The sequence below is a fragment of the Macaca mulatta genome, chromosome 12 (genome assembly GCF_049350105.2).
Source record: "Macaca mulatta isolate MMU2019108-1 chromosome 12, T2T-MMU8v2.0, whole genome shotgun sequence".
NCBI lineage: Eukaryota > Metazoa > Chordata > Mammalia > Primates > Cercopithecidae > Macaca > Macaca mulatta.
The window spans coordinates 94547323-94573470 of NC_133417.1; the positions used below are offsets into that span (position 1 = coordinate 94547323).

Sequence of the window (26148 nt, forward strand, 5' to 3'; positions counted from 1 at the left end):
CACAGACTAGCAAAATGCCCATATTAAGAGCTGAGGCCTCCCCTTGCTAATGTGGTTCTGTTCATTTTTCAAGGTCATAGGCCTTGCAGTTACAACTGCAAACATTCAGAACAGATCTTCAACCCCAGCCTTGACCCCTGTGGGAGAGAGCAGAGAGCCTGTTCCAGACAGCAGCCAAACCTAACAGAGGCATCTAGTTTGCACAATCATCATGAACAGATCTGTAGCTGCAGGGTGATGCCAAATGCTCTCAAGTTCTCAATTTTAGGAGAAAGGAAAGGAGACTCTGATCAACTATGTCTGAGTCCAATCTGCATCCTTAGGACTGATCACAGTTTAGATCAAGTCCCCAATAAATGTTTCCTTTATGTAGAATGTGGCTCTCTGTAGAGCCAGCAGACATCTATCCTCAGCTCCCCGTCATTACTAAGGTCCAACCTCTAGTAAAAATGCTAGCTTGTCTTGTAGTCCACAAAGTGATTCCACATGGCTTCTCTTATTTTATTCAACCAGGGAAGTTGAAAGGTAGGTAGGGTTGTTTTATACTATCATCTCCCATTTACAGAAAGGAAAACAGAAGTGAGAACTTAAAAGTGCTTAGTGTGGCATATTCAAAGTCAAAGAGAGTGCTGGGCCTCATGTTTACTACACTTTTATCCAGGCCACCATAAACTAGAAATATGAACAGGGAGATAACACTAAAAATCATGACACTGTAGCCCTTTATAGAGAAAAACAAGTTATCCAAAACAGATGTTCTGTAACAAAAGCCTTGTTAAATAATTGGGGAACAGAATTCAGGAAAAAGAAATTAAGATTTTAAAAATATTTTTATATAGAAATTTTTTACAAAGATTTTACAACATAGCAAATCATTATGTCATACTGTAGAAAGATTAAGCAAAGGATTAAACTCCAAGGATAAAGAAAGTGCTCATAGCAACGTATTGCAGTCTCCATGAAAGTGCATATAAACGGTTAAGGCAAAGTACCATCTTGGTACAGACATGTTGCAAACTGACTTTTAATACAATTTTTAAAAATATATACAAACTTTTTTTCTTCTGTTCTTCTCAAAGCCATTTGAAAGGGATACTTTTATGAATATTCTTGCTGTAGAACAATGCAGAAATAACTTCTGGGTATAAAACAGTAAAAATAAAAATATTCTACCTGAGTGTGTTAAAAGTAAATCAAGTGATTTGTAAGACAAAACCTTTACAATTGTGGGTTTTCTACATGTAACTTGTGAGGCTGAAGGCTTACACCCTCATGTTCTATAACACAGATCACTAATGATGGTAACATGAGTTAAATTGGGATTCTTGCCCTTCTATGTGGCTTTTGGCTTCTAGGTTCTATGACCAAACTATTAACATATTTGAAGTCTGTATGCACTCATTGTGTGATAAATCTACTTTACAGCTTTGCTTCTACCTGCAGCTTACATGATAACCATGCTGTGAAGTGCTACATATGCTTAATACAATATGTTGCCCCATCTGATAATAAAAATACAAAGGTGCTCTTTAAGCTAAACCATAAACCTTATTAGAGAATTCTAGTTAAGTGTTTTGTTTTTCCACATACATGTAAATACCTTCAGATCAATAGGATCAATAAGGAAAATATTGGTTATCAAAATTTAGTCTTCATACTTGAAGAATTTGTTTTTAAAATATAACTAAATAAGATGCAAAAAATAAATTAGCTAGTCTTGAACAGGAGTGAGTTTTGCAGAAAACTGACATATCTGAATTCTAGTACAGATAAGAATCTGCCAAAGGATAACTGAATTCACTCTTTCAGGTAAGATTGTATCTACTCTTGAGAAATAGGGGAATTCAGTGTTATCATTATAGTCTCCGTATTTAAACTGAGTTTTTCTTTTCCAATTTTTTTCCATGACTAAACATAAGGGAAGTTAACCAGTTCATTTCTGCTGACTTAGGTTTCCTAAATAGCTTTTAGTCCTCAAGGCACAGCTGTGGTAAAAACGGAGAGAAACACCTAGCCATTTATTGGAATTCTGCAGTACAAAATAAGCACATGTGCTCTATACAATCTAGTAACAGGATAGCAACAGTTAAACTGTCTCAAACAACAGATGTATTTGCTTGATTTTCCTTCCTAACTTCTTTTGCATCAGGACCACAAGCAAAGAGCTTATTTCCCAGAGTATTGTGGGCAAATCGGAAATACATAATGTGGCCCATTGCCACAAAGGAGACTGAAATCAATACGAGCAAGCCAAAAGCTTCAGGATTTGGAGCCAGGATGACCATGATAAAATGCAGAAGATCAAGAAGATAGTTCATGGAGTTCTGTACACCATTTATAATGCCTCTTTCAGATTCAATTACATTTTCTTGCAGCAACTGTGTCACAGTTAAATCAAAGGACCAAAGACCTATAATAAAATGTTTTTTTAAAGATTAGATTTTAGTTTACAGGCATACATTTCAAATTACAGATAAAAATCAGTTGACATATGCAAAATACACATTTCAGCCTGACTGTCTTTAAGCCACCTTAAATATACCATAGCCTTGCCTTAGATAATTATTTTTCATAAATAAATATTGGGTTATTAGTGGCCTCAATAAATGATTTTTACAGTCAACAGACAAAAGGAAGTCTAATCAACAAACTTCTTAGTTCTGTTATTCTGTGATACAAAAACAAAACTTTGAAGTCAGAGACACACTAAATCCCATTATAGTATAAATACTAGTATTTTTAAAGTTTCAAATGACCTAATAAATGGTTATGGTTAAAGTGTAAGGAAACTTTAAACCATTGTTACATTACTGCTAGAGTTCTAAAGCCCAAACAATAAAGCTGTCTTGCCTGGAAATTAATATCTTCAATAAATTAATGAACTGCTTTGAATCACAAGATAAAAACAGTTTCATTTCAAGAGTGAATTCAGAGATAACTCATCAGTACTCTATTAATGATTACTTAAATGTTGCTCTGTAAGAAGTCTTTATGTTTCCTTCCAGGGCTATAAAATCCATTTGTGTGGCAAAGTATATAATAAATACATATTGGCTAGAGAAGACCTTTGAAGGATTTTTTTTTCTTACTTTCACATCTTCTTTTAAACACTAAAAACATTATGTTTTTAGTGTTGTCCCATGGGAATATTCTCTAAACTACAGTTTTTTTTGTTAGGGTTATTGCAGTATCAATACTCTACTAGATGGCAGTATAATTAATATAGCTAATATCTTTTATAAATTAAGTTACATTTAAAAAGTAATCCCTTGAGCTCAGTAATTCAAGACCACCTTCGGCAACATGGCAAAATCCCATCTCTACAAAATACAAAAATTAGCCAGGCATGGTGGCGCATGGCTGTAGTCCCAGCTACTTGGGGGACTGAGGCAGGAGGATTGCTTGATCCCAGGAGGTCGAGGCTGCAGTGAGCTGTGACTGCACCACTGCACTTCAGCCTGGGTAACAGAGCAAGACCCTGTCTCAAAAAAAAAAAAAAAAAAAAAGGAATATTTAAGAGACTCATTTAGAAAAAATGTTCAAGCCTGAACCATGTTTTAAGTATATGTACATAATAAGGTAAACAAATACAGGTTTTCAAACTATAAAATAAAATATAAAACAAAATACATATATAAATATGTAAAATAAAAATTTCATAATAGTGGGTTTTGCTTAAATTAACATTTAGGGAACATTTCAGATCATTTTATTAATGGATTCTCTGAACCTACATTACAAAAAGACACTTTAGTTCATTAATATATAAAAAGAGATTTCTTACCGATTCTAGCAGCAATGACGCCTGCAAACAGCAGACTGACGGAGATTATGGGCACAGATTCAGGACTTGTCTCTGGGACAATATTAGCAGAGTTAGACCCATTAGACATGTATATTTCAGTTGTAATAATGGTTTCAGGTATCTTCGTAGGTGTAATTGACTCTCCTTGAATGAACCTTGATCGGATATCTTCAAAAGGAGAAACGGACAAGTCCAGGGGGCTTCCAGGCATGAATACAGAGATCACACACAAGATCAAACAGGAAAGCTGTGCCAATCCTGAGATCAGACCTGTCCGAACCAAACCACATTTTCGACGTAGCCAAGTAAAAGCTACAGTTCCCATTATTCCAGTTATAGCTGATGCTCCCATCAAAATACTGAGGATGGAACCACTCAGTCCCTGAGTGTAGGCGTACCCTGTGGTGATGCAGTCAAAGCCCAGGACAGTCATATAAAGGAAAGCAAGACCCATGCCAGCCAGAAACACAGGCTGGTTGTAGTAGGAGACCCATCCATCTCGGAAGGTACGGAAGGGCTCAGCCATCTGGGAGGCACAAGTAGGTTCTTGCTCATGTTCAAGCTCATGGATGTTAGAGTCTTTCACACCCATTAGATGAGTTCCCTCCAGGGGTTTTGGCTCAGTATCTGTTAATAAAAGGTATCATTATTTTGTTGGGGAGGACATGTAGAAATAAAAGCCAATTATTAATAGTATTTTTTTCCTTCTATTCCCCTCCCCAATGGGTACCCTTGGTTATACATTATAATATGTATTTTCTTTTACTAATAATCTAAGAGTTCCAGCCAAGGAATAATCATCAAGTGTCATTTTTATTAAATAAACAAAATACTATTGATCTAGCCCTCTTTTTTTTTCCTCTCTCTCTCTTGCTCTTAGGAATTATACTCCCACCAAAGTAAACAGCAGGAAAACTCACCAGATAAAATATAAAAATTGTCTAAGAAAACACAGCATATTGGCTGGGCGCGGTGGCTCACGCCTATAATCCCAGCACTTTGGGAGGCCGAGGAGGGAGGATCACAAGGTCAGGAGATCGAGACCATCCTGGCTAACACGGTGAAACTCCATCTCTACTAAAAATACAAAAAAAGTGGCCGGCATGGTGGTGGGTGCCTGTGGTCTCAGCTACTCGGGAGGCTGAGGCAGGAGAATGGCATGAACCCGGGAGGCAGAGCTTGTAGTGAGCCGAGATGGCACCATTGCACTGCAGCCTGGGCAACAGAGCAAGACTCCATCTCAAGAAGAAAAAAAAAAAAAAAAAAAGAGCATATTATTTTCTGGGTCCCTGCAGAGTTGGGTAAAATATTCCATTTACCCAGAAGCCCAACTGCCTCTTCTCCAGTGAAATACCCATCTTTGTGTCCTCACTCCCTTCCACTATCCTACAAATGACCACATAACTCCCTCCTCACAGACTCCAAGGGATTCTTTCATTCTCTTTTTTTCCCCACTTTTGTTTCCCAGGCCTGACTTAGCTTTGCCCAGCCATCTCTCAAGTAATTGAACCTCTATGACTACTGCTAACATCAAGGAAGAAGGCTAGGCGACCCATTCCAACTCCACCAGATTCAACCCAGATTTTTTTCCCTAGATCCTCAAAAGCCTGCTCTTGCCTCATCTACCAAAGTGATATATTTAACCTCATCCGGCCCCCACTGATAATAAATCCTGATACAAATTCAAAATAGTTTTGATCTTCACCAACATTTAAGGTCTGAACATGAGAACAAAAGGAGTGATCATGGTGTTCAGTTTACCTTTGTGTAAATTCAGCTGTTTCAATTCAGTTTCCTCTTCTTTAAAAGCAGCTTTCACAGCTAGAGCTGGGGTTTTCTGGTAAACCTTCCAGAGCAGAAAGTACTCCACACACATGGATACCAAGTTCCATCCAGAAATAAAGCCACAGCCGATGACTGGGGAGCCAAATGTCATAATCTGGCCAACAGCCATGGGGGCCAAGATGTTGGTTAACTGGTCAATCCTTCGTATGGTGGCATTCATGTCTAGAGAAGCAGGTGAAAGAGGCAGGTAAGTGTACAAACCCATCAAAGACTGCCCATTTACACAATACAAACCTGTAAACCAAGAGTACAGATTACTAAAATGTGGTTTTCTAAAAGCACATTTGTAAGAAAGCCATTTTGTTAGAAAAATATTTGTTGTTTGGGTCAAGTCCCACTAAATTTGCTTCAAAAATTATAATTCGCTTGGAATTGCATAAATCAGTCTAACAGCTTTTTAAAATGAATACAGCAGTAACTCTACATTCATTTTTTTCAACAAATATATGTTAAATGCCTATTATAAGCTAGGCATTATTCTCAACAATTCTTAACACTGTAAGGAAGACAAGCAACATCCTTCCCTATCTTCACAGAGTTTATATTCTCACAGGAAAGAAAATACAATAAATCAACAAGTGTGTGTGTGTGTGTATGTGTGTGTGTGTGTATTCAGAGAAGGACTCACTGAAAAAAAGCATCACAGCAAAGAGAAGCACTGAGAAGAAACACTAGCTTGGTCACATGAGAGATTCTGGAGACCTCAAAAAAAGGAGAACGATAAGGGCAATGCCTGAATAAAGCTGATTTAAGAGACTGGTGCCAACCCCAGGGGAACACCATTTGTATTTTCAGTGAGTCATACCCTGGAGCACAATGTGAATGCTTCCCGTGGCCTTATGGAAAGTAAGGTACTTCCCAAAAAATGGAAGTGGAAATAGACAAGTCTTTTGGATATGTTTTCACAAAAAGAAGAACAAAGAACTAGAGTACCAGAGAAGGAAGTGTGCTAAAGATAGGGATTTTTAAGAGGAGCAAACTTAGAGCAGGATTATGTGCTGCCTGGAATGATACAGTAGTTAAGGGATGTAATCTGAATCTACCACATAACTGAAGGAGTTGTTCTTAGACAGGAACACAATTCATCAATAGTAACAAGAGTAGAGGCCACATATATAGCTTCAGGTACAGGTAGGAAGAGAGATATGATGGTGGAATCACACAGAAGCTATCTTCTCATTTCTTCCATTTTCTCAGCAAAATACAAAGCCAGGTCATTGATGAAAGTGAGGATGGGGGAGAAGGACTTGAACATGCGATGAGAGAGGAGAAACAACTGTGAATGGTCCTCTAGGAAAGTGGAGAAGGAAAGAATCAGAGAAAAAAAAAGTGTGATTATCTGGAAGCATGAAAGGACCAACTCTGTGGCCCTGAACCTCAAGTGAGAATACTGAGCAAGTTCGTGCATTTTTTTTCCAGCCATGCTCTACTGTGGAGAGTTGGATTTAACCATAGTCTTACAAAACAAAAGTGACAAAACGAGAGGGGGCCAACTGAGCTAAGGATATATGCCAGGAGATGATCATATAATCATGACTGGCCTTGAAATTTAAGCTGGGTAAGAAAGAGACAAGAGAGAGGTCATGGACAGTGAAAAGGCAGTGGAATGAATGGTTTGTAGGTGCCAACCATATTGATGGATTGTTGAGGCTGTGGTAGTGAAGAAGTTGCTGGAAAGATAGAAGGTGATTTTTCAAGATATGGATGCCTAAGACTGAGATTATGGGAGGAGAGAATTTAGGGGTGATAATAGTCTAGAATTTGACTATGGGAATGTATTCCTGAGTCAGAGTGGAGGACAAAATAAATAAAGAGGAAGTTAAAAAAATGTCCAACACAAAGAAATGATATATGTTTGAGATGATAGAGAGGTATCCCCATCTCATCTTATCACAACATCCCTATGTACTCCATAATAAGCACAATTATGTATCAGTATAAAAAATTAATTAAAATAAAATAAAACCAAAAGTTTTAGAACAAAAAGAAAGTGATCTACTTTCTCATTCCCTGTCTCACAGAACAGAGTGAAAATTAGTGAGACAAGTCTTAAGCAATCATTTGGGTCACCTTAAGGGAAAAGCAATACGTGACAAAGAAGTACATTAACAGAAGATTGTCTTTATTCCTTCTGTAATTCTTCCTGGTCCTCAATTGCTTTCCAATTAGCCCTATGAGTACATATTGCATATATGATAACAGGAGAACTTTGACATATTTCACCTTTCACTTGAGAGGCAAAGGCAGCCTTCATTGATCTTACACTGGACTGCCATTGCAGAGGCTTCACTACCATCTGCCTCCCACTAACTAATAAGTTTCCAACTCATAAGCCAACAGAGAAGTGTGGAATTTATCCAAATAACTCAATAATTGGAATCCAAAAAGCAAGTAACTAAAGAACACATATATTTGAATCTTAAAGTCCCAGAACGACAACAATAAATTATTTTAGTTAAAATTATTTCTTACTCTTTCACTACTTCAGTTTTCAAGAGCTCGTGGAGCTTCCCAATGTCACCAATTTCCATCTTTTATATTATACTTAGGAAGTTAATAATATGTAGGTGTCAATAGAAATGTTGTATTAGAAAACAGCTTTTAATTTTTCTGATTCAGAATGGATAAAATATTTTTTTTAAAAAAGGACTTAATCATCTTACTGGTAGCAGGCTAGAAAAGAATCAGTCTTATGAATATGCAAATATATGTTCTTTACCAATTTATGTTTAGTCTTACATAAGCACACAAATATGTGTTCATTTGATTCCAATTTAACTGTTCTCAGCTACAGCTGTGGCACAGAACATGACATTAAATAACTACTTATATTATAATGGGTATATTACATCTCATAGAAGAAAAAAATTTTTTAATTTGCTAGCAGGTTTGTCTACTTCATATATGAAATAGATTTTTAATCAATACCACATAAACACAAAATTTATCTGCCATACATACTTGATCAAGCTGTCAGATTATTTTTTAGAATGATGGGCAAGAAAAATCTCAGAAGATGCTAATAAAGAGTGAGCCTCAAAAGAAATGGAGGAGGAAAAAAAGCAATAGATGGAATTAAAAAGTCTGGGAAAAGGAAGTAAGATTCAAACGTGGCACAAGAGTAAGTTATCATAAAATATTGTACTAAATCAAGCACCTAGAAAATACCTAATTAGTTAACAGATTAGTTGGCAGTATTTATTTGAAAAAATAACACCTTTTCTGGAACTAAACTGGATAATGACTGCTGTATTTTGGACTGATGCCACTGAAATTCTAAAACTTTTTAACCTTGGCAGGGAAAAATTCCTCCTGTTCTTTTACCCTCAGTGATACAGCTTCTAGTTTTAAAACAATCTCTAAAATTAAGAAACACTGTGATGAGGAAATGGGAGCAATCAGCTCACAACTTTTACTTTTCATGCGCATACCCCTCCCCTTTCACCCTCTACACATAACACACAGGTGAAGCCTGCCCGGCCTAGGCCCCTACCTGGGTTTCTTTGCCACAACCTCAAAAATCAGCCTGCATAAACACAAACCATTCCTGCCTAGAGTAGGTGCGTCTGTGTACAGAGACACAACCTCACAGGAACCCAAGGCAGCAGGGGGAGTCCCTTCTAGATGTACTTTCCCCCTTCTTTGTCCCATTTTTTTTTATCCTCCTCCTTTTTCTCTATTCTCCTTTAACTCTGCAATAGCAGAAATGGCACAAAAAATCCATAATTAGATACTTGCTGAACTTCAGAACTAAAGAAGTTTCTGTTTCCTGTTTTGAAACATGCAGAAAGTTTTCCTTCACTAGTCCACCAGCCCACACTGCTGGCTGGATGTGAAAGAGCACCACTTACTAAAAGCTAACGTAGAGTGGACAAGAGTTCAACAAACATCTCACTTCCTTTCCTAAACTTGGAAAACATCAGAAAGTTAGAAAAAGACTGAATGGCCTAGATTCTTCCACTCTGCAATAATTCATAATATAAAGAGAGACAGCTGAGAAACGACCAGTCATATTTTTATTGTTATTCTGGGACATCACTTCATAGAAAAATCCCACAGAGTTATGTGGGATGTTTGTATTTATATTTATGTGTGTGTATACAAACACACACATACACAAGGACAAATTACAAGTTATTAGGACAAGTTAAAAATTCTGGTTAACTTTTTCATATTTCAGACTTTACAGAGTCAAATGAGTTAGTTAAGATCAGTTAAGTGAAAGAAAATTATTTTATTTTCTTTTCATTTTATCTATAGCTGCTGCATAAATTATAGAATAATCATTGTAAAAGTCAACTACATTCCAACAAATATATATGTGATCTATTGTCAAAATATATCCTTTTGTACCCTTTGAATTTTAAAACATGGATATATTTTACATGCTTTAAATAGTGTGTTAAAAAGAGAAAGTAAACAAAAAAGGACAAGTTCGTCTAGTTCAATGTGACAAAAAAGACATGAAATTATTCCTCATTATAAATGATCACAGGAAGAAAGTAAATGAGAATCATGATTTTAGCTCCAGAGAGAATTTCCTGTGATACAGATTCACACATGCTAAATTCATCTTACATACACACCATCCTTTATATCAATCACTGTGGGATTTCTGACTTAATAAGAATACTGCAACCACAAAGTGATGATTCAGGCAAATTCTTCTTCTTCTAGACCTTCCACAGACTTTGTTCTCCTTCACTCACCCCTCCTTTCTAACTTTTTTTTTTAACCAAATGGTCCAAACAAAGCTGTTTGCTAATCCCAACACATAATCTTGCCTTCTGCATCCTGGGATAAGCCATTTAAGTCATCAAGAATGGTTTACTTGTCTGTCAGGAGAGTTGGGTAATGTGTGTGTTATACGCATTATCTCAGTGATCAGCAGAGTTGACTCAGCTGATCTGACAGGTAGGGAGGTGTACCCTTCCTCCTTTCCCCTGTGTAATTATCAATCCAAATTCTGTCTGTGTGTCATGTGAGGGGACGGCAGGCAATAATGAGTGAGGGAGGTTATTCTGAGCCTAAGTAATATTGACAGAATAGGACATGTTGTTTGTAAGCATTCTTCAGATGTTCTTTGACCACTTATTTATATTTCCAATGGACAACTAAGATGGTAAGCTTCTTAAAAACTATATTGTGTTCTCTATTTCTTTGGTATTTGTAACAGCAATTATATTACATTGTACATAATGTAATAAAAGTTATAGATTATAACTTTAAGGTAGAAGATTAACTTCCAGAGTCTCTCCTACAATTAAGTTGTTTCCATTTTATTTAGAGAAAAATAACATCCATATGATTGATAAGCATCAGTAATAACATTCATAGGTATGACCAGTAAAATCTCATGTCAGATTTGCACTGTTCTAAGTATTAACATTTAGAAAGTTGATTGAATTTTTTTTTTTAAAAAAAGGAAAGAAAAAGTTATTCCATTTGCCAAGTTTGCGTAGGATAAAAGAGAAGTTAGCTATCCTATAAGTTAACTTCATAACAGTGAGATACATCAGCACTAAAACTGACAATAAGGTAAGAAAAAAAAGTATGCTTTCAATTTATCATTCTTAAAAAATACCCAGAACAAAAATAAAAGGCTTACAGCCTCATTTATCATCACCAATTTAAAGTGAATCCTAACATGCCCATTTAATTGAAAGAGAAAACCAAATTACTTGCTAGTTTGCTTCTGTCTTCTCCTGCAACAACAACAATCCAATCCCTTTGGATCGTGATTGCAGTAGCTGTACTGGCCAAATTTGCAATATTTGCAATAGTGATGATCAGGATATAGCAGGAAGTCTAAAGAATGACAAGAAAACATTGAGTTATAATGTCACTTTACCACACTGTACATATGTCACTAAACAAGGTAGTTTAAAATGGTCTTTGGTGAAATAATAAAAAATGTATTTTGATTTCATTTATAAGAAATCATTTTACGTTATATATATGAAACCGAATGAATACCAGTAGTCAAGGGGCATAATGTCCTAATCATATCATCTAGATCATCTGTAGTACACATAATATAAAAATTGTAATAGGTGAATACAGCTATAAAATGTAAACACAATGGTGGTTTTGAACACTTCTCCCACAAATATTGCCTTTGAAAAGAATGTTGAAGGGGAATTGAAAACACCTGTATTTAAGTCATAGTTCTGACACCTTCTAGTTGCATGACAATGGGCAATCAACTACGTCACTTTGCCTTAATTTTTTCAACAAAACAAAGGCAATAGGCTCAAAGATTTCTAAAGTCCTACCTGGTTTTGCAACTCTATAATATCAATCCAAATATACACAAGAAGATTCAATATGACACCAAATGCATGGTTTATACCACACCCCATCCCTCTCCTCTTTTCTACCAAGCTTTTATGAAATCACAACATGAAAAGTTATCTGGTTGACATTCCCAAACAGAAGTAACAATTATTATTGGAGAAACACAATTATGACTGACTAATATACAAATGGATAACATTTCTTAAATAGCACGAACAAAGTATAGGTCACTAAAAAGTTGAAAACAAACAACTGAATTCTACAGTAAACTCTTAGAAATGCCAATAAAAACCAATAGGACAAAATTTAAATTCAAACAATACTTAATGAGTGCCTGTTGTGGGCAAAACAACAACAAAACAAACTATAGGGGATATTACAGTAGACACAGAAATCAATATTAAAAGGTTACATTCACAAAAAAAAAAAAAAAAAAAAAGCTTCAAAATATTTTCACCCTTTACCACTACCAGATATTCAATTTTCTGCCATCAAAAATCTCATTGAGAACTTACGAGAACCCATCCATGGTACATGGTCAGAAGCTCATGTTTATGTAAGAAAACCATCATCAGGATGATTCCACACAGGATGACTGAAACATTCTGTACCACCAGCGAGGTCTGGGCCACTGTGCAGAGGAAGAGACAAAGTGTACATTACATCAACATGTCTCAGTGGGACTGTTCTTATTCACACATAATTGTTCTACTATAATACATTAATACACAGACATAATTATTACCAGATAAAAAGAAAATCTTTCTGAAGTCAGTCCTGCCTCAACTACTTCCAATACGACCCTGAGGATCACACCAGGCCAGTAAATATGCAACCAAAATGATGAAGTACCACAAGTTTCTCTGTTCATTGAAGTCTATCATAATGACTACATTTTCATTTGGCTTATCTTCTTAAACATTTAACATAAACAGAGCTGTAGTATGACATAGATATGATCCACATTTCAGCTCTTTGTTGCTTAAGGTGAAACAATAACATGTACGAGGTTAAAGAGGAAGTTATGAAGTCCACAACCTCCTACATGGTAGGCTGAATCTGATAATATGGTATGGATAAATAGAAAAGACACACACAAATTTGCCAAGAATAAATCAGCAGTGTATTTCTTTGCATACTAATGCTATTTGCCATTGCTACGAAATTATAAGCTACCCCTTCCATCACAGATGGCAATTCTCTTAACATGAAGCACCCATATAGACAAAGCGCTGGAGTAAGGACAGATAAAGACAACTGGTAGCCTTTTCTCTGCCACTCAATAGGTAGATGATCTAGGACAGGATACTCCCTAATGTCTCTTATGCCTGCTTCTAGAAGGTGAGGATGGTAATACCTGTCTTCCTTACTTTACAGGGTCATAATGATGCTCAAATAAAACACTTATGAAAGCAGTTTGGAAAATATGAAGTTCTATATGTAAGGGATAATTACAGCTCTTATCTTCAAGGATAATATAGTTCATCTTTGCTTGGAAGGTCATATCAAAGACCCAAGAAAAAATAAACTGCTTTCTGAAAACAGTCTGATATAAAATCTCCACATATAACTCTTTCATTCACTCATGCATTCATTCACTGGATAAGGATCAGATGTCAACCAAATAAGGTTCTTAGCTTTTGGGACCCTACAGACCAGAAGAAGAAAAGATACGTGAACAGATCATTATATTTGTGTAAGTGCAGAGGTGTTAACAAAGCCTCAGGGGAACACAGAGGAAGAAATGGTAAACTCAGCCCAGAGGTATCAGGAAACATTTTTCATAAAGAGTAATATATGAGTTGATTATATAGGATTAAGTGGGAAATTGTTATCCTACCACACTTTTCTTCATCCAATTCAATATTCTTTCCTAATCTATGATTGCAGTGCTCAATAATCATTAGATTAAAGGTTTCTATGTATAATATTCCTGTGTTCCTATGTATAATGATACAAAGAAGTAATTTTTTTTCTAGATTACAGAACTTTTTTCTATATGTGTTCTGGTCTACTCATTCTAAAAACAGAAATATGTTCACCCTTGACCATTTTCCTACTAGTATCAAGTCCTAGAATTTGATAAGCCTGTTGCTCTGTGTCCAGAAGCAGTCATCTTGCACTGAAAGAATGAAACCTCAATCTTTTGCCAACACCTAAGTCAGGCATGGTCAGGTCTTGGCATTATCAACTGAGCAATTCAAGAAAATTTACCCTGAATGATTATCCGTATTTCCCTTATATACTGGAAAATTTAATTGCTCAATTACTTTCTTTCCTATATAAAATGACATGATTTCAGGACTAATGCTTACAACAAATATCAATATATTATTCTTTCTTCTTTTTCCCTACAAAATTTATAATTCAGCTCTTTGTGATCTAAGCTCAACTATTCTCCCTTGAAGCTATTCTTAGTTTTCAATTCCCTTATATACACTCTTACATGAAACATAGTAACCAAAGAACAGATGTTAAAGCTGTCTCAGGAACATCACACTAAAGGGACTCCAGTGCAAGTCATAGTTAGGCGGCCTGAGTTAAGCAAACTTTTAATGTTTAATGTGGTTCTCAGAAAAGTGCTACAAGGTTAATCATTAACATATGAAATTTATGAACAGCCAAAGATAAAAAATCTATTAGGTCAATGTCCAGGCATCCCAACTTTGTGTGGGAGCCATGGGACCCTCCATCCAGAGGTGGTGCCATCTAAGCCCTCGTCCCTCAGGTGTGGCGTGCAGACATTCCCTGGGTTGGCCACAGCTGTTTCTCTCTTAGTTTGCTGTTTCCTTTGTTACAGAGGTAGCTCAGGCATTGCTCCCATGAATATAAGGGCTTTTAATTATATAACAACACTCACCTTTAAGTCTAGCATTCTTGTCCACCCAGTCACCGATGATGGCTCCCAGGACCAGAACAGATCCTGCCACCACCAGCCCGTAGACTGCTGTCAAAAGGAGGCTGTTTCCATAGAGCTCTACCAGAAACACAGACACCGCAAAGTGCCACATCCGATCTCCCTTAAATGAAAAGAGAAAATGTTTTGATGGAATATTTTTCGTTCCTAGTCTATTGTACTCAGGAAGTTGCTTCCTTATCAAAAGGGCACTTCCTGGCTACATTATGAGACTTTCAAAGTCAGTAATTACTCTTAGATTGAATACTGATCAGATGTTGAAACTGTTCATCCCAGCACAATGGAAAATATTCTTGCCCAATTATTAAGTAAACTTGAAAAGGCAAGGTATTAATGAACGGTACATTCTCTTTGTCATTCTAGAAACAAAACGCAGTTTCCAGGCACAAGATGGCTTTTTGATACAAAAACGTGTTCTCCTGTGTGGCAGGTTTCTCCTGAGGCCTGGAATTTGCCTATCTTGATTGCAGAGGCATAAAGTAGTTTGCTGTTGAACCAGAAATCAATCACAGTATAGTTCACAAACATTAGTATACCTTGAACATCAAGAAAAAGCCAGTTTCCCAATTTGTAAAATGATAGGAATGGACTATATGATCTCCAAGGTTTCTTTTACGTCTAATATCCTAAAACCTATGATATTTCATAAAGTCATAATTTGAAAGTCATAAAACAGCAGAGCAATTGGAAAGAGGAGAGTAACAATGGCAAAGTCTGGCACTGCATAAACAGTGATGTCAGAAATAAACTTAAATGCATAAATAAGTAGTTAACATTTTAATACAGATGAGTTTTGAAAGGGGGAAAAAGGTACTTATTTCTTCACACAAACTCCGGAGAATACAGGGAATTTTGGAGGTCATTACCGTGAAATGTGATTTAACAGAAACTTTTAAGTGAATTAGGCAAATTAATGTCTTAAAAAACCTACAGTGGACCTTATTATCAGATTTTAGACTCCATCCCTGACTTCCGAAATTAACATTAAGGAGGACAACCATATTCCATCATAACTTATCTCTGGGAATCACCATAGGAAACCAAATTCCAGGCCTCATAGATTTGACCCTATGGAAACAGTTATACTCCTAGTTCTTCCCAAAGTCTGTTAACATCCTCATGAAAAAATCCATGTATTAGAAGCAAATACTATCCTGGTATGTCAAATTATTTTAAAATTTTAATGAAGCCAGGATAATAACTTTATACATTCGAAACTTAAATTGATACATGTTAGCAATCATTTACAAAAATCTTTGTGTAGACCAGTAGTTCTCAACTAGAGATGACTTTGCTTCTCCTACCCACACCCCACCTCCCCGGGGGATCATTTGGCAATGTCTGGAGTAATTTTGAGTTGTCACAACAGCAGGGGGGTGGAGCTGTTACTTAATCTTTAACCTGAAAAGCAAATTTAGATTTGATTAGAATAAAATGGGATGGGGAGAGGGGAGGTAATTTATTCTAATCTCCATTCTTCTGAATAGCTCCCAAGGAAAAGACAAAAACACATAACTGTCCCAAATGATAGGTTGCCTCTGTCAGTGAATTTTCTTTTTCTTAACATACAGGTTAAGAAACACTTTCCTAATACTGTTGCTTCTTTCTTTTTATCTTACTCTTACTGTATTTTTTAATTGTCTTAGAGTCCTCTAAAGCAGGCCATCAAGACAAATACTATTAAAATTTTGAATCTTGCTTATTCTTGTATGCCATACCACTTCTTTGATGGAAAGAAATAAATTGCTCACATTACCCCAATTTCCAACGGGTTTAGGCTTTAAGAAACAACAGATTCTATGTTCACAAAAAGCCCAAGATTTGCGCAAAGTCTATGTAAATATTGAACAAGTGCCCATCCTTCCTTATTTCTATTTCTTGCCTTCCCACCTATCCTCACCAAACTTGGATGACCTGTTTATGTGTCCATGTACCCCCACTGGACTGAGAGCTGAAAGCAAACCTAATAACTGTCCATGAATGATCATGGTCCTTAATCCACTTAATGAATACTTACTAAGTGGCTACTATGTACCCGACACTTGCAGGCACTAGAGCTTCAGCAGTGCACAAAAATCACAGTCCATGTTTTCATGCAGGTCACATTCCAGTAAACAGAGACCAAAAGCAAATCTAGCACAGGGCACGTGATGCTATGAGGAAATATAAAGTAGGATGGAGCTGGTGGTGACAAAGGCCTCCATGAACAAAGAAGTGAGGGCTGTTGGAAGCAAGGGCTGGAGAAATGCAGACATACTGGGGTTTAAATGGAGAGAGTCTATAAGATCATGATATCAGATATAAGCAACTGGCCCCTCTTTTTCACTGTCTTACATTGTCATCTTTTTGTTATTAGATATCTTTTCTAAAGTCCATACTAAACCGTATTATAAGCTCCTTGACAATAACGTATTATAAGCTCCTTGACAATAACAATAGTATCCATTTTCTTTTTTTTAGACAGGGTCTTGTTCTGTTGTCCAGGCTGGAGTGTAGTGGTGTGATCACAGCTCACTGCAGCTTCAAACTCCTGGGTTCAAGCAATTCTTCTACCTCAGCCTCTCAGTAGCTGGGACTATAGGTGTGCCTCATGACACCTGGCTAATTTTTAAATTTTTTTGCAGAGAGAGAGTCTCTCTATGTTGGCCAGGCTGGTCTCAGACTCCTGGGCTCAAGCAGTCCTCCTGCCTCAGCCTCCCAAAGTGCTAAGATTACAGGCGTGAGCCACTGCACCTAGCCAGGATCCACTTCTTACACTACTTTGTATTTTGACAGTATAGAGTAAAACGCATTGATCCATTGGCAGATAGAAATGAAGTCAGAAATAAAAGGCATTCAATCCCATACAAAACTAACCTGAGGCAACCTTCTACTCTAATGCCCCTATGTTCAGTGTATAAGAAATCATGATTTGGCAGGGTGGGATGGGAAATGCATATATATACATATACATATACATATATATATATATACACACATATATATATATATATTACATACACACACACAGAATACAGAAACATAAATGTTTTGTTGTAATAAAATCAGGCAGAGTGCCACACAAGAGAAAAAACATAAAAAGTATAATTACCTAGTGTTAGACACATTCCTCTTTTGCACTCCTTTGCAGTGGAAAGGAGTAAAAATCCACTAAACCTTATATGATTGTAGTTGCTGCCGTTTGTTTAATCCAACTTTCTCATGAGAACTTCCTTTGCTCGACTTACTGTAAAGTTGGGATAAGCATGTGTCACCTTTCTTGTGGGACTTTTAATGAACATGACAAAATATCCTCCTGGAACAACGACAGTGCCACTGGTTTTCTGGCAAATCTGACCTCCTAACCTATTAACCAAAGGTCACATAAACCATAATCAGTATTTGGAAGCGAGGCATCTTCTTCCTCTAAGAGCTAGGCCAGACCACAGGCTGAGAATTTCAGATACTATTTCCATCACCTGTTATTAATACTTAATATTTACTGAATTAAACTGGGGGAACAAACTATTGCTTTTGATTTATTAAGGGTTGTTTCACTAGGTTTCTACTTAGCATCATCAGCTGTTGGAATTAAAACAAACTCACACCAATTCCACTTTGTTTACATGTATTTGCAGAGTCATCCCTGCGTAAGCCTCTGGTAAGATAGGAGCTTGCTTTTGTAAAATGTCATCTATAAACTGCTATTTCTTACAGAACCAATAATGTAGATTAACAATTTCTCAAAGGCATTGGGTATAGATTTCGTCTTCCAGTGGTTTCCATCCATGTCTTAAGGATGATCCAATAAAAGTTTCCAATTTAAAAGGAAAATAACATTCAAATAATTTACTCTCAAAATTCTTTCCATTCTTTTTAGTTAAATACATATGAGCCATGGACAGAATATAGCCAGATGTATTGCTTTTAAACAATAATTGTTTAATGTTAAAGATTTTAATCATCATTAAACATATATCTAGCACCCTTCTAGTTTATTATTTTGGGGAGAGAGTTTTAGGAGCCCAGATCTATAGAAACACTAGGTCTTTTCCAAGATGACCTAGAACGTCAGAGGGAAAACTGTAAATCCATTGCTGATATTCATTGGATGATTAATTTTAAGATAGCCTCCAATGCCCCAAACTTTATCTAACTATAGATAACATTTTTAAAGATCAGAATTTTTGTCATTCAGATATTTGTTCTGGGGTCATTTATGTTTCAATTAATCTTAGACTGTTATTATTAGCCTAAGTCAGTCACTCTACCATTCTATTGTATTCTCATGGTGCTGCACGCTGGAACTAAATTTTAACAAAAAAAAATTTTTTTAATGTGAAGAAGAGAAGGTATATGAAACATCCATCCATCTTTTGTAGCAGATATGTCTATTTACTAAGGCTACTAATGCAACATACAATTTAAAATTTAAAAACAAGGCAAATATTCCATTCCTTGTTAATCTTGTCTGGATAGTTGTCTGTCTACATAAACTACGATGATCTGATAATTAAGTTGTATTAACTAACACTGATGGAGAAAGATCTTCGACGTAAATAACGTTTTCCATTAAAGCATGTGTACTTGGATGATTTATTTCTTTAACTGCTTGACAAAACTGGAAGTTGGCTTAATACAACTGGCTGGAACGAAAGGAAATCAAAAAATTGCGCAACTATGTTGTAAGACTATGCATTCTCACTTACCCAAGTAGACAGAGAATGACCAAGGTAGAGAAGGAATTTTGCAGAGGTCAGGTAGTCGGCCAAGGATCCTGCAAAGACACAGGTGGGGAGAGAAAAAGCGATTGCAGTCACTTAATGAGCTGAGGGCAGAATGCTTATCCATTTGATCTTATTAGAACATGATTATTAAAAACTATTTTGCGGGACAAACCACGTACATTTTATCAAGTTACCTATGAACCGATGTATTTCGTTCACTTAATACCATTCACTAAATTCAGCATGACCTAGTCAATAACTGCCCAACTTCGCATTTCACATACAGTGAAGAAACTCTTGTTTCAACATTCTTTTTTGTCTTTTTTTTTTTTTACACAAGGCAATCCAAACTGCCCAGTCTACTCCATCCGTGCCTGTGTGCAAACCCCTTTTCCCACACCCTGAAGTTCCTTTCTTCCTTAACGTCCACCAAATATAAGTCAAAGGATCTTTGACAAAGCTATGGTTCACAGCAGAGCCACATTCCTCCAGAACCTGTGTAGAGTTGCTTGTCTCCAAAGCCCAACCTGGGTTTCCACCATATGCATTCGGTCAACGCCACTCACCACAGCATCCTCTCTGGCGGTTGTGATCTCCTGCCCTGGTCATGACACTGGGCGACCCCGCTGGCTCTTCTGCGGCGGCTGCTGCTCTCGCTGAGGTGCTTGTTAACCGGAGTGCAAGGAACTGGAGATAGCACCTCTAAAAACACAACAGCCTTGGGCAAAGGGACTACAACGACGACTTTGGCAAAGAACAAAAGAAAAGGGGCCCGGGGATTTTCTTTTTTCCTTCTTTCCAAACTTAGCTAACACTGTAGCTGAAGTTGGAAAGGCAAAGCCTTATGGAAGCGGGTTGGGAGGCTCAGCAGGTCGTCCGAGCCTAGCGGACGCCCAGACCTAGCTCTCCGCCGCCGCCGCCGCCGCCGCCGCCGTGGGCCGGGCCCAGCTCTTATACCGAGTAGAGGGCGGAGCTCCCTGAGACCGCCGACTGGGGCCGCCCCGTCCCCTTCAGGGCCGCCCGGGCGTCCCCGCGGCGCGAGGCGAGCTTCCGTCAACCCTGCGCGCTGGGCCGTCCCCACGCCCTTCCCCGGAGGAATCGCCCGCCCCGGGCTCAAGCGCCCAACCGGCCGCAGACACCCTGCGTGGATTGCGGAGACCTTCGCCTCGACCCGTTCCACTCCCTGGGTTTTCCCGCCCTCCAGGAAGCCGCGAGGGCAACCTCGGGGGTTGGCGGTGGGGCTGGGAAGGGGAGGAAGGCGCGTGGAGCCTGCGGGGCGGCGTGGGGAGATTCTGCGAGAAACCAAGCGTCAGGTGCTGGAAGAAAGCGCTGCGCATCGGCTACCCGGCCGTTCAGGGAAAGGGCGGCTGCCGAACAGTCGCAGTGCAAAGCTCCAGCCCGAGCTTGGTGGGTGGGGATTCCTTTTTTAATGAAAGTAATTTTTAATACAGGTATCTAAATAAATATAATTCATGCCACAGAGGCCGCTTTCCTGGCCTTCCCATTCCGGCCCGCGTGCCGGCAGAGAATGCCTTTCCTTCCCCGGACTGCATAGCGGGGCTTCCCTCAAAGAACCAGAATCAAAGGGCAGGAAGGGGGCGCAAAGATCAGAGTCATCCCTCTTCAGATGGATGGCTTGCAAACGGAGACTTCCAAAGGTGAAGTCCCGCAGCGAGTTGCAGACCTACCCGTATCGCCAAACTGGGGCTTCCAAATCCGTCCTGGAGACAGAATGAGGACGCTGCAGCCCCAGCAAGCCCTTCACCATCATTCCTTCTCCCTCTGTACCCTCTCACCCCGCCCCAACGCGCGCGTCCCTTCCCCACCTAACCTCCAGATGCCCCAGTGACAGGCTTACCAGGAATACCGGTTGTCCCAGTTGTGTCCCTGGATCTGTCCCTGTCCAGATAAAGCCATTCGGTGGCCTCCTGGAGGGTGAGGTGAATGACTCTAACACCAGATTCTAGCCTTGGTTGACTTCGTTTTTCTCCTGCTGTGCCAAACCAACCCCTGGAACATACCAGCCCCTTTTGCCAGTAGGTTACCTTACCCTTCTCAATCTCACCAAAACCCTGGGAGTGGACCCTACATACTGAAACTCCAACCAGAAGCCACACCTTGAGCACAGGCCAGACTGACAGCCAGTAGTAAAGGGAGCCACGCATAAGTATGTGCCCTGTATCTGCACTCTCAATCAGGAGCCCCAAAGGTCTACGGGTGGGTGCAGCTGGATTCGGTTGGGATGTGGTCTGGTGAGTAGAGATAGGGGTTACAGTTTAACTTCTGCTCTTCACTGCTTTTTTCCTTTTCAAGCCCTCTTTTTTTCCTTTCTTTCACACGATATTCAAGTTCTTTCTCCCAGTTTAGAGAGGTTTTGGTTTGCTGACCGTGGAGAATAGGGTCATTTATACATGCATCCTTGAGAATAAGCCCAAGTATATTCAGATGACTGAACTAAAGTGAAGGAGTGAACTGGTAAATAAACCCCTCCACTTTATGGCGATCCCTTATTAGAGATGAATTTTTTGACAGGTCCTCAAGAAAAGCACAAAGGATAATGATAGTTTGCACAATTTGTCAGAGCATGTCTCAGCAACAAGGACCTCCAAGTGCTTTACATTAATTATTACATGTTATAAGAAGGCGTGTCATGCTGTCCCCAACTTCCAGATGGCTTTTTAAAAGTTCGGTTGATTAAAAAAAAAAAAAAAATTACTTCCCGTAGACACTGTTTGAGAAGTATTTGTGGAAAGAGTGGCTAAGTCAGCATATACCTCAAAATGTGATATGCAGTCTCTGTTCTCCGTTGTCACCAAGGAGTTCCCAGAAGCCAAAACTGAGAGAATGTTGTAAAGAACAGATGGGATACTGCAGTGAAGCAAGTAGAAAAGATACTTTGGAAAGAAAACAAGCAAGGTTCCTGACATTAAAACCAGTGAATGAGCTGTGAAAGGAGAATCTTAAATCCTAATTAATGGGAATAGTTGAGATATGTTAGTTGGGGCTTATGAAATGGAAAGGAATTGAAAATGAAAATAGAATAAAAATCCTCAAACTATTCAGAAAGTGCAAAATGACAGAGCTCTTTTGGCTTTGACATGCTAGATTACAAAGCACTGCTTTAATCACAAGACCCTTCAGGCTCTTCCTCCTTCTGAGAAAACATTTGACCAGTTGAAAAGATTTCTTCCAAAAGTTATATATATGTTTTTGAGAACACAGAATATACAACTTTCCCATCAATTTAATCTAACTAAGAAAGTCATGCAAGTTTTAAGTGAGTTTACAAAAAATAATAGATACCCTAAAGACCATTTGCCAATTCATTTTCAACATTTTTAAAAGTTTGTAACTAGATTAACCAACTTTTTAAAAATCCCAGCCAGAATAAAATGTATATAGCTATTTAAAATTCATTTAAAGTGTTTATGGCTGGGAAATACAAACGGTTTTATCATTTGATTTTTAAGTTGCCTTTTCACTTACCGGTCAGGCATCCTCAGTTTCCTCTGCCATATCAGATGTGCTCACCAGGACAAAGGCAGAATAAAGAATGGTCAGTATTCCACTGCTCCAAAGAAAAAAAGTAATAGGATTATCACCAACTATTACAGGAAGGGCTCTGATCCAGAACAGTGCTTCTGTTGGATGTGAACCTTTTTACATTAACTTAGGAGCTATAAAGCCACATTTCCATTCAAAAATATTTCTCAGTGTAACAGGCAAATTTCAAGAACTGTTTTATATTTCTGTAATATGAATGAATGGCTCTTGAGAAGTTCAAGTTCAACATCCACTTTAAATTACAGACATCCTATTGAAAGATAAATATCCTCCCAGGTCTTCATTTTGTTTGAACATTTCAAATAGATTTGACCTTGCAAAATTTCTTATGACTGTTGGCTCTCACTGGGGGTGCTCTCTTGCTTCCTCTCTCTCTCTCTCTCCCTCTCTCTCTCTCTCTCATACACACACACACACACACAAATATACACAGTAGTCTACAGTTTCTAGTTGGAAAAATTACATACAGAATTCAGTAGATTCCAAAAGAAATATGCTCCTAAGGCAAATCCATAGAGACAGAAAGCATAGTGGTTGTTTTCAGAGGCTGGGAGGAGGGAAGAATAGGTAGTGACTGCTTTATGGGCATGTAGTTTCCCTTTGGGGTGATGAAAATGGTCTGAATCTAGATACTGGCAATGGTTTTGCCACACTGTGAAATAATAAAAGTCACCAAAATGGCTCAAATGGTGAATTTTACGTTATGCGAATTTTACCTTGATTAAATATGTGTATATATATTCTTAAAAGAAAAGTTTGCCATTTTTCAGTAATGGTATTGATTGAGATAAATGTAGGCCAAATGTAGTCTCAGGAGATCTTAATCAAATAGAAAGAGACTGTGGAAAGAAGAAAAGAGAAATCTTGTCCATTACACTGACTGGAAACTAAAACATGGAATTAAGTTAACTGTTTAGTTTTCTCCATATACAGCCAGAAGATACATAAAATTATATTTAATAAATATTTCAGTCTCTTAACTTTTACCATGGATCGTTACTTTTGCTGTCTAATCTAACTCTCTCATATGACAATGTCAAATCTGTTCTGTATTCTGTCTGAATTCAATAGCGCGCAAGACAGATGCTTGGTATCACCACAACAGTATCCTCTGCACATTCTCCAGATGCTGCTTAGCCTTGCCTTCCTCAGGTTGTATAAACAGGGATGGATTTCCCAAGTGTTCAGCCATTTTAGCTGGTCTTCTTGATGCCCTTTTCAACTGCAGTTTGATTGCAAGCCCCTCACAGAAGAGAGCACAGAACACCTCATTCATCTAAGCAGAGTTCCTGTTACACATTCTCAAATCCTCAATCTTCCCTTTCAGATACTTTACACTGTTTCTAAGCAGCACCTTGAAGATGATCCCTACTAAGCTGACCATAAACTTGTATTCATGAAGTTTGCATTTTGCGCTGCTGTCAAAAAGTTCAGAGTTCCTTAATGTTTCGTTTATGACATAGTTCATGTTTCCAGTGCAAGAGTCCCTGTTTCCAGCTCCCTCCCCACCCCAACCTCTTAGTGGTATTATCTTTGTGTCTGTTCTTCTATTTTGTTTTTTTTTCCAGTAAATACTACTTCCATACTGCTGATTTTTCCCTTATCAAGTTTCACAAAATACCCAATTATTACAGCATGTCAATTATGAGTGCAACATAGTAAAAGATAATGATGTCTCTCAGTCATAAAATCCCTAGACAATATCCTTAGTCTTGGGTCCTTAATTTGTGCTCACACAATAGTGTAATGAGGAAAATCCTAGAACTATAAAGACTTTTATCAAGTGACCTGGACAAAGCCCTCTTCTCTGATGCAATTAGGAAATACTGGCTACAGTAATTATATCAGCATTTAAGAAAAGTTAAAAATACAGTATGAAGGCCCCTCCCAAGGATGTCTGTCAGAAACATTTCATTGCAGTGTTATCTACATTGAATCAACATATGTAACAATAGACACCATATATTTGGAGCACTATACAAGTGGAAGGTATGACACAAGGTGTTTATCAGATATTATTTTATTTTCACAACACCCTATGAAATAATACTGATATTATCCCCAGAGTACATATAAGGAACTGAGACAGAGAGGTTGAATAACTCACTAGAGGTCACTCAGCTAGAGAGGAGCAGAGCTGGGATTCAAGCCTAGACTTGTCTGATTGCAAGGCCTTTGTTCTTTTTGCTTTGTTATTCTGTCCCTTACCTGTCTAATAAGCTTGGAACAACACAGGTGATGCCAATAAGCATAAATATGGCTTTTTCTCCCTATCGGCTCCCTTAAAGATGACAGGTACTCAGGTACCAAAAAAATGTTAGAAGTAACTTAGCACTGATGATATAGGCCAGCATAAAACCAGGGTGGTAGCGGTGGGAGGTACCACTACCCCCTTGGTTGTGTGGGAATCACTTAATACCAGGGGCTGTCGGAGAGTGTCAGTGTGAAGCCTGCTGCCCAAATCCAGGTGATAGCTAGCTCCACTTCCAGAGCACTGTATGTCCATAAGATGAATAAACAACCTATTTAATGTTGCCCAAAACTCAGTTTTATACTTTGAGATATGACAAGGGGAGATTAAGTAAAAATGAAATATTTTGGAGGTTTTCCATGTTTATTTTCAGACTGCTTACTACTGAATTTTGTAATCAGTATTAAAAGATGTGGGAGTTGGGACTTTATAAAAATATTTTGTTATCTCAAAAATAGTCAAAAGGAATTTCTTGGCACTGTGGAGGGAAATAAGTGATAAAATTTTAAAGGGGACATGATAAGTATAGATTTTACAATATGAAGGAGGTTATTTTAAAGCTATTTATAAAGCAGCATTAGATACAGATTTATTATCCAGTATAGAAGATGAATTTTTCTATGGTACCAGAAGAAATGTATTTTTGAGAATCATTTTTTATATCTAGAAAATGTTCTACCAAAAAGAAGAATATTTGCACAGGTCTTTTCAGTTTTCAGTGTGCTTTCATGTTTTCCCACTTAATCCTCTAGTGATTGTACAA

General features: G+C 37.9%; 1 protein-coding gene across 1 annotated transcript; it reads right to left on the reverse strand.

Annotated features, from left to right (window-relative positions):
* Positions 1–811: 811 nt before the first annotated feature.
* Positions 812–20950, reverse strand: SLC40A1 (solute carrier family 40 member 1). Its single transcript, XM_077957306.1, has 8 exons — positions 20137–20950; positions 19553–19620; positions 14808–14967; positions 12463–12578; positions 11332–11458; positions 5567–5812; positions 3785–4432; positions 812–2410 (listed from the first exon to the last, which is right to left on the reverse strand). The coding sequence occupies exons 1-8, from the start codon at positions 20177–20179 to the stop codon at positions 2097–2099; spliced, it is 1722 nt and encodes a 573-aa protein (XP_077813432.1). The 5' UTR covers positions 20180–20950; the 3' UTR covers positions 812–2096.
* Positions 20951–26148: the final 5198 nt, after the last annotated feature.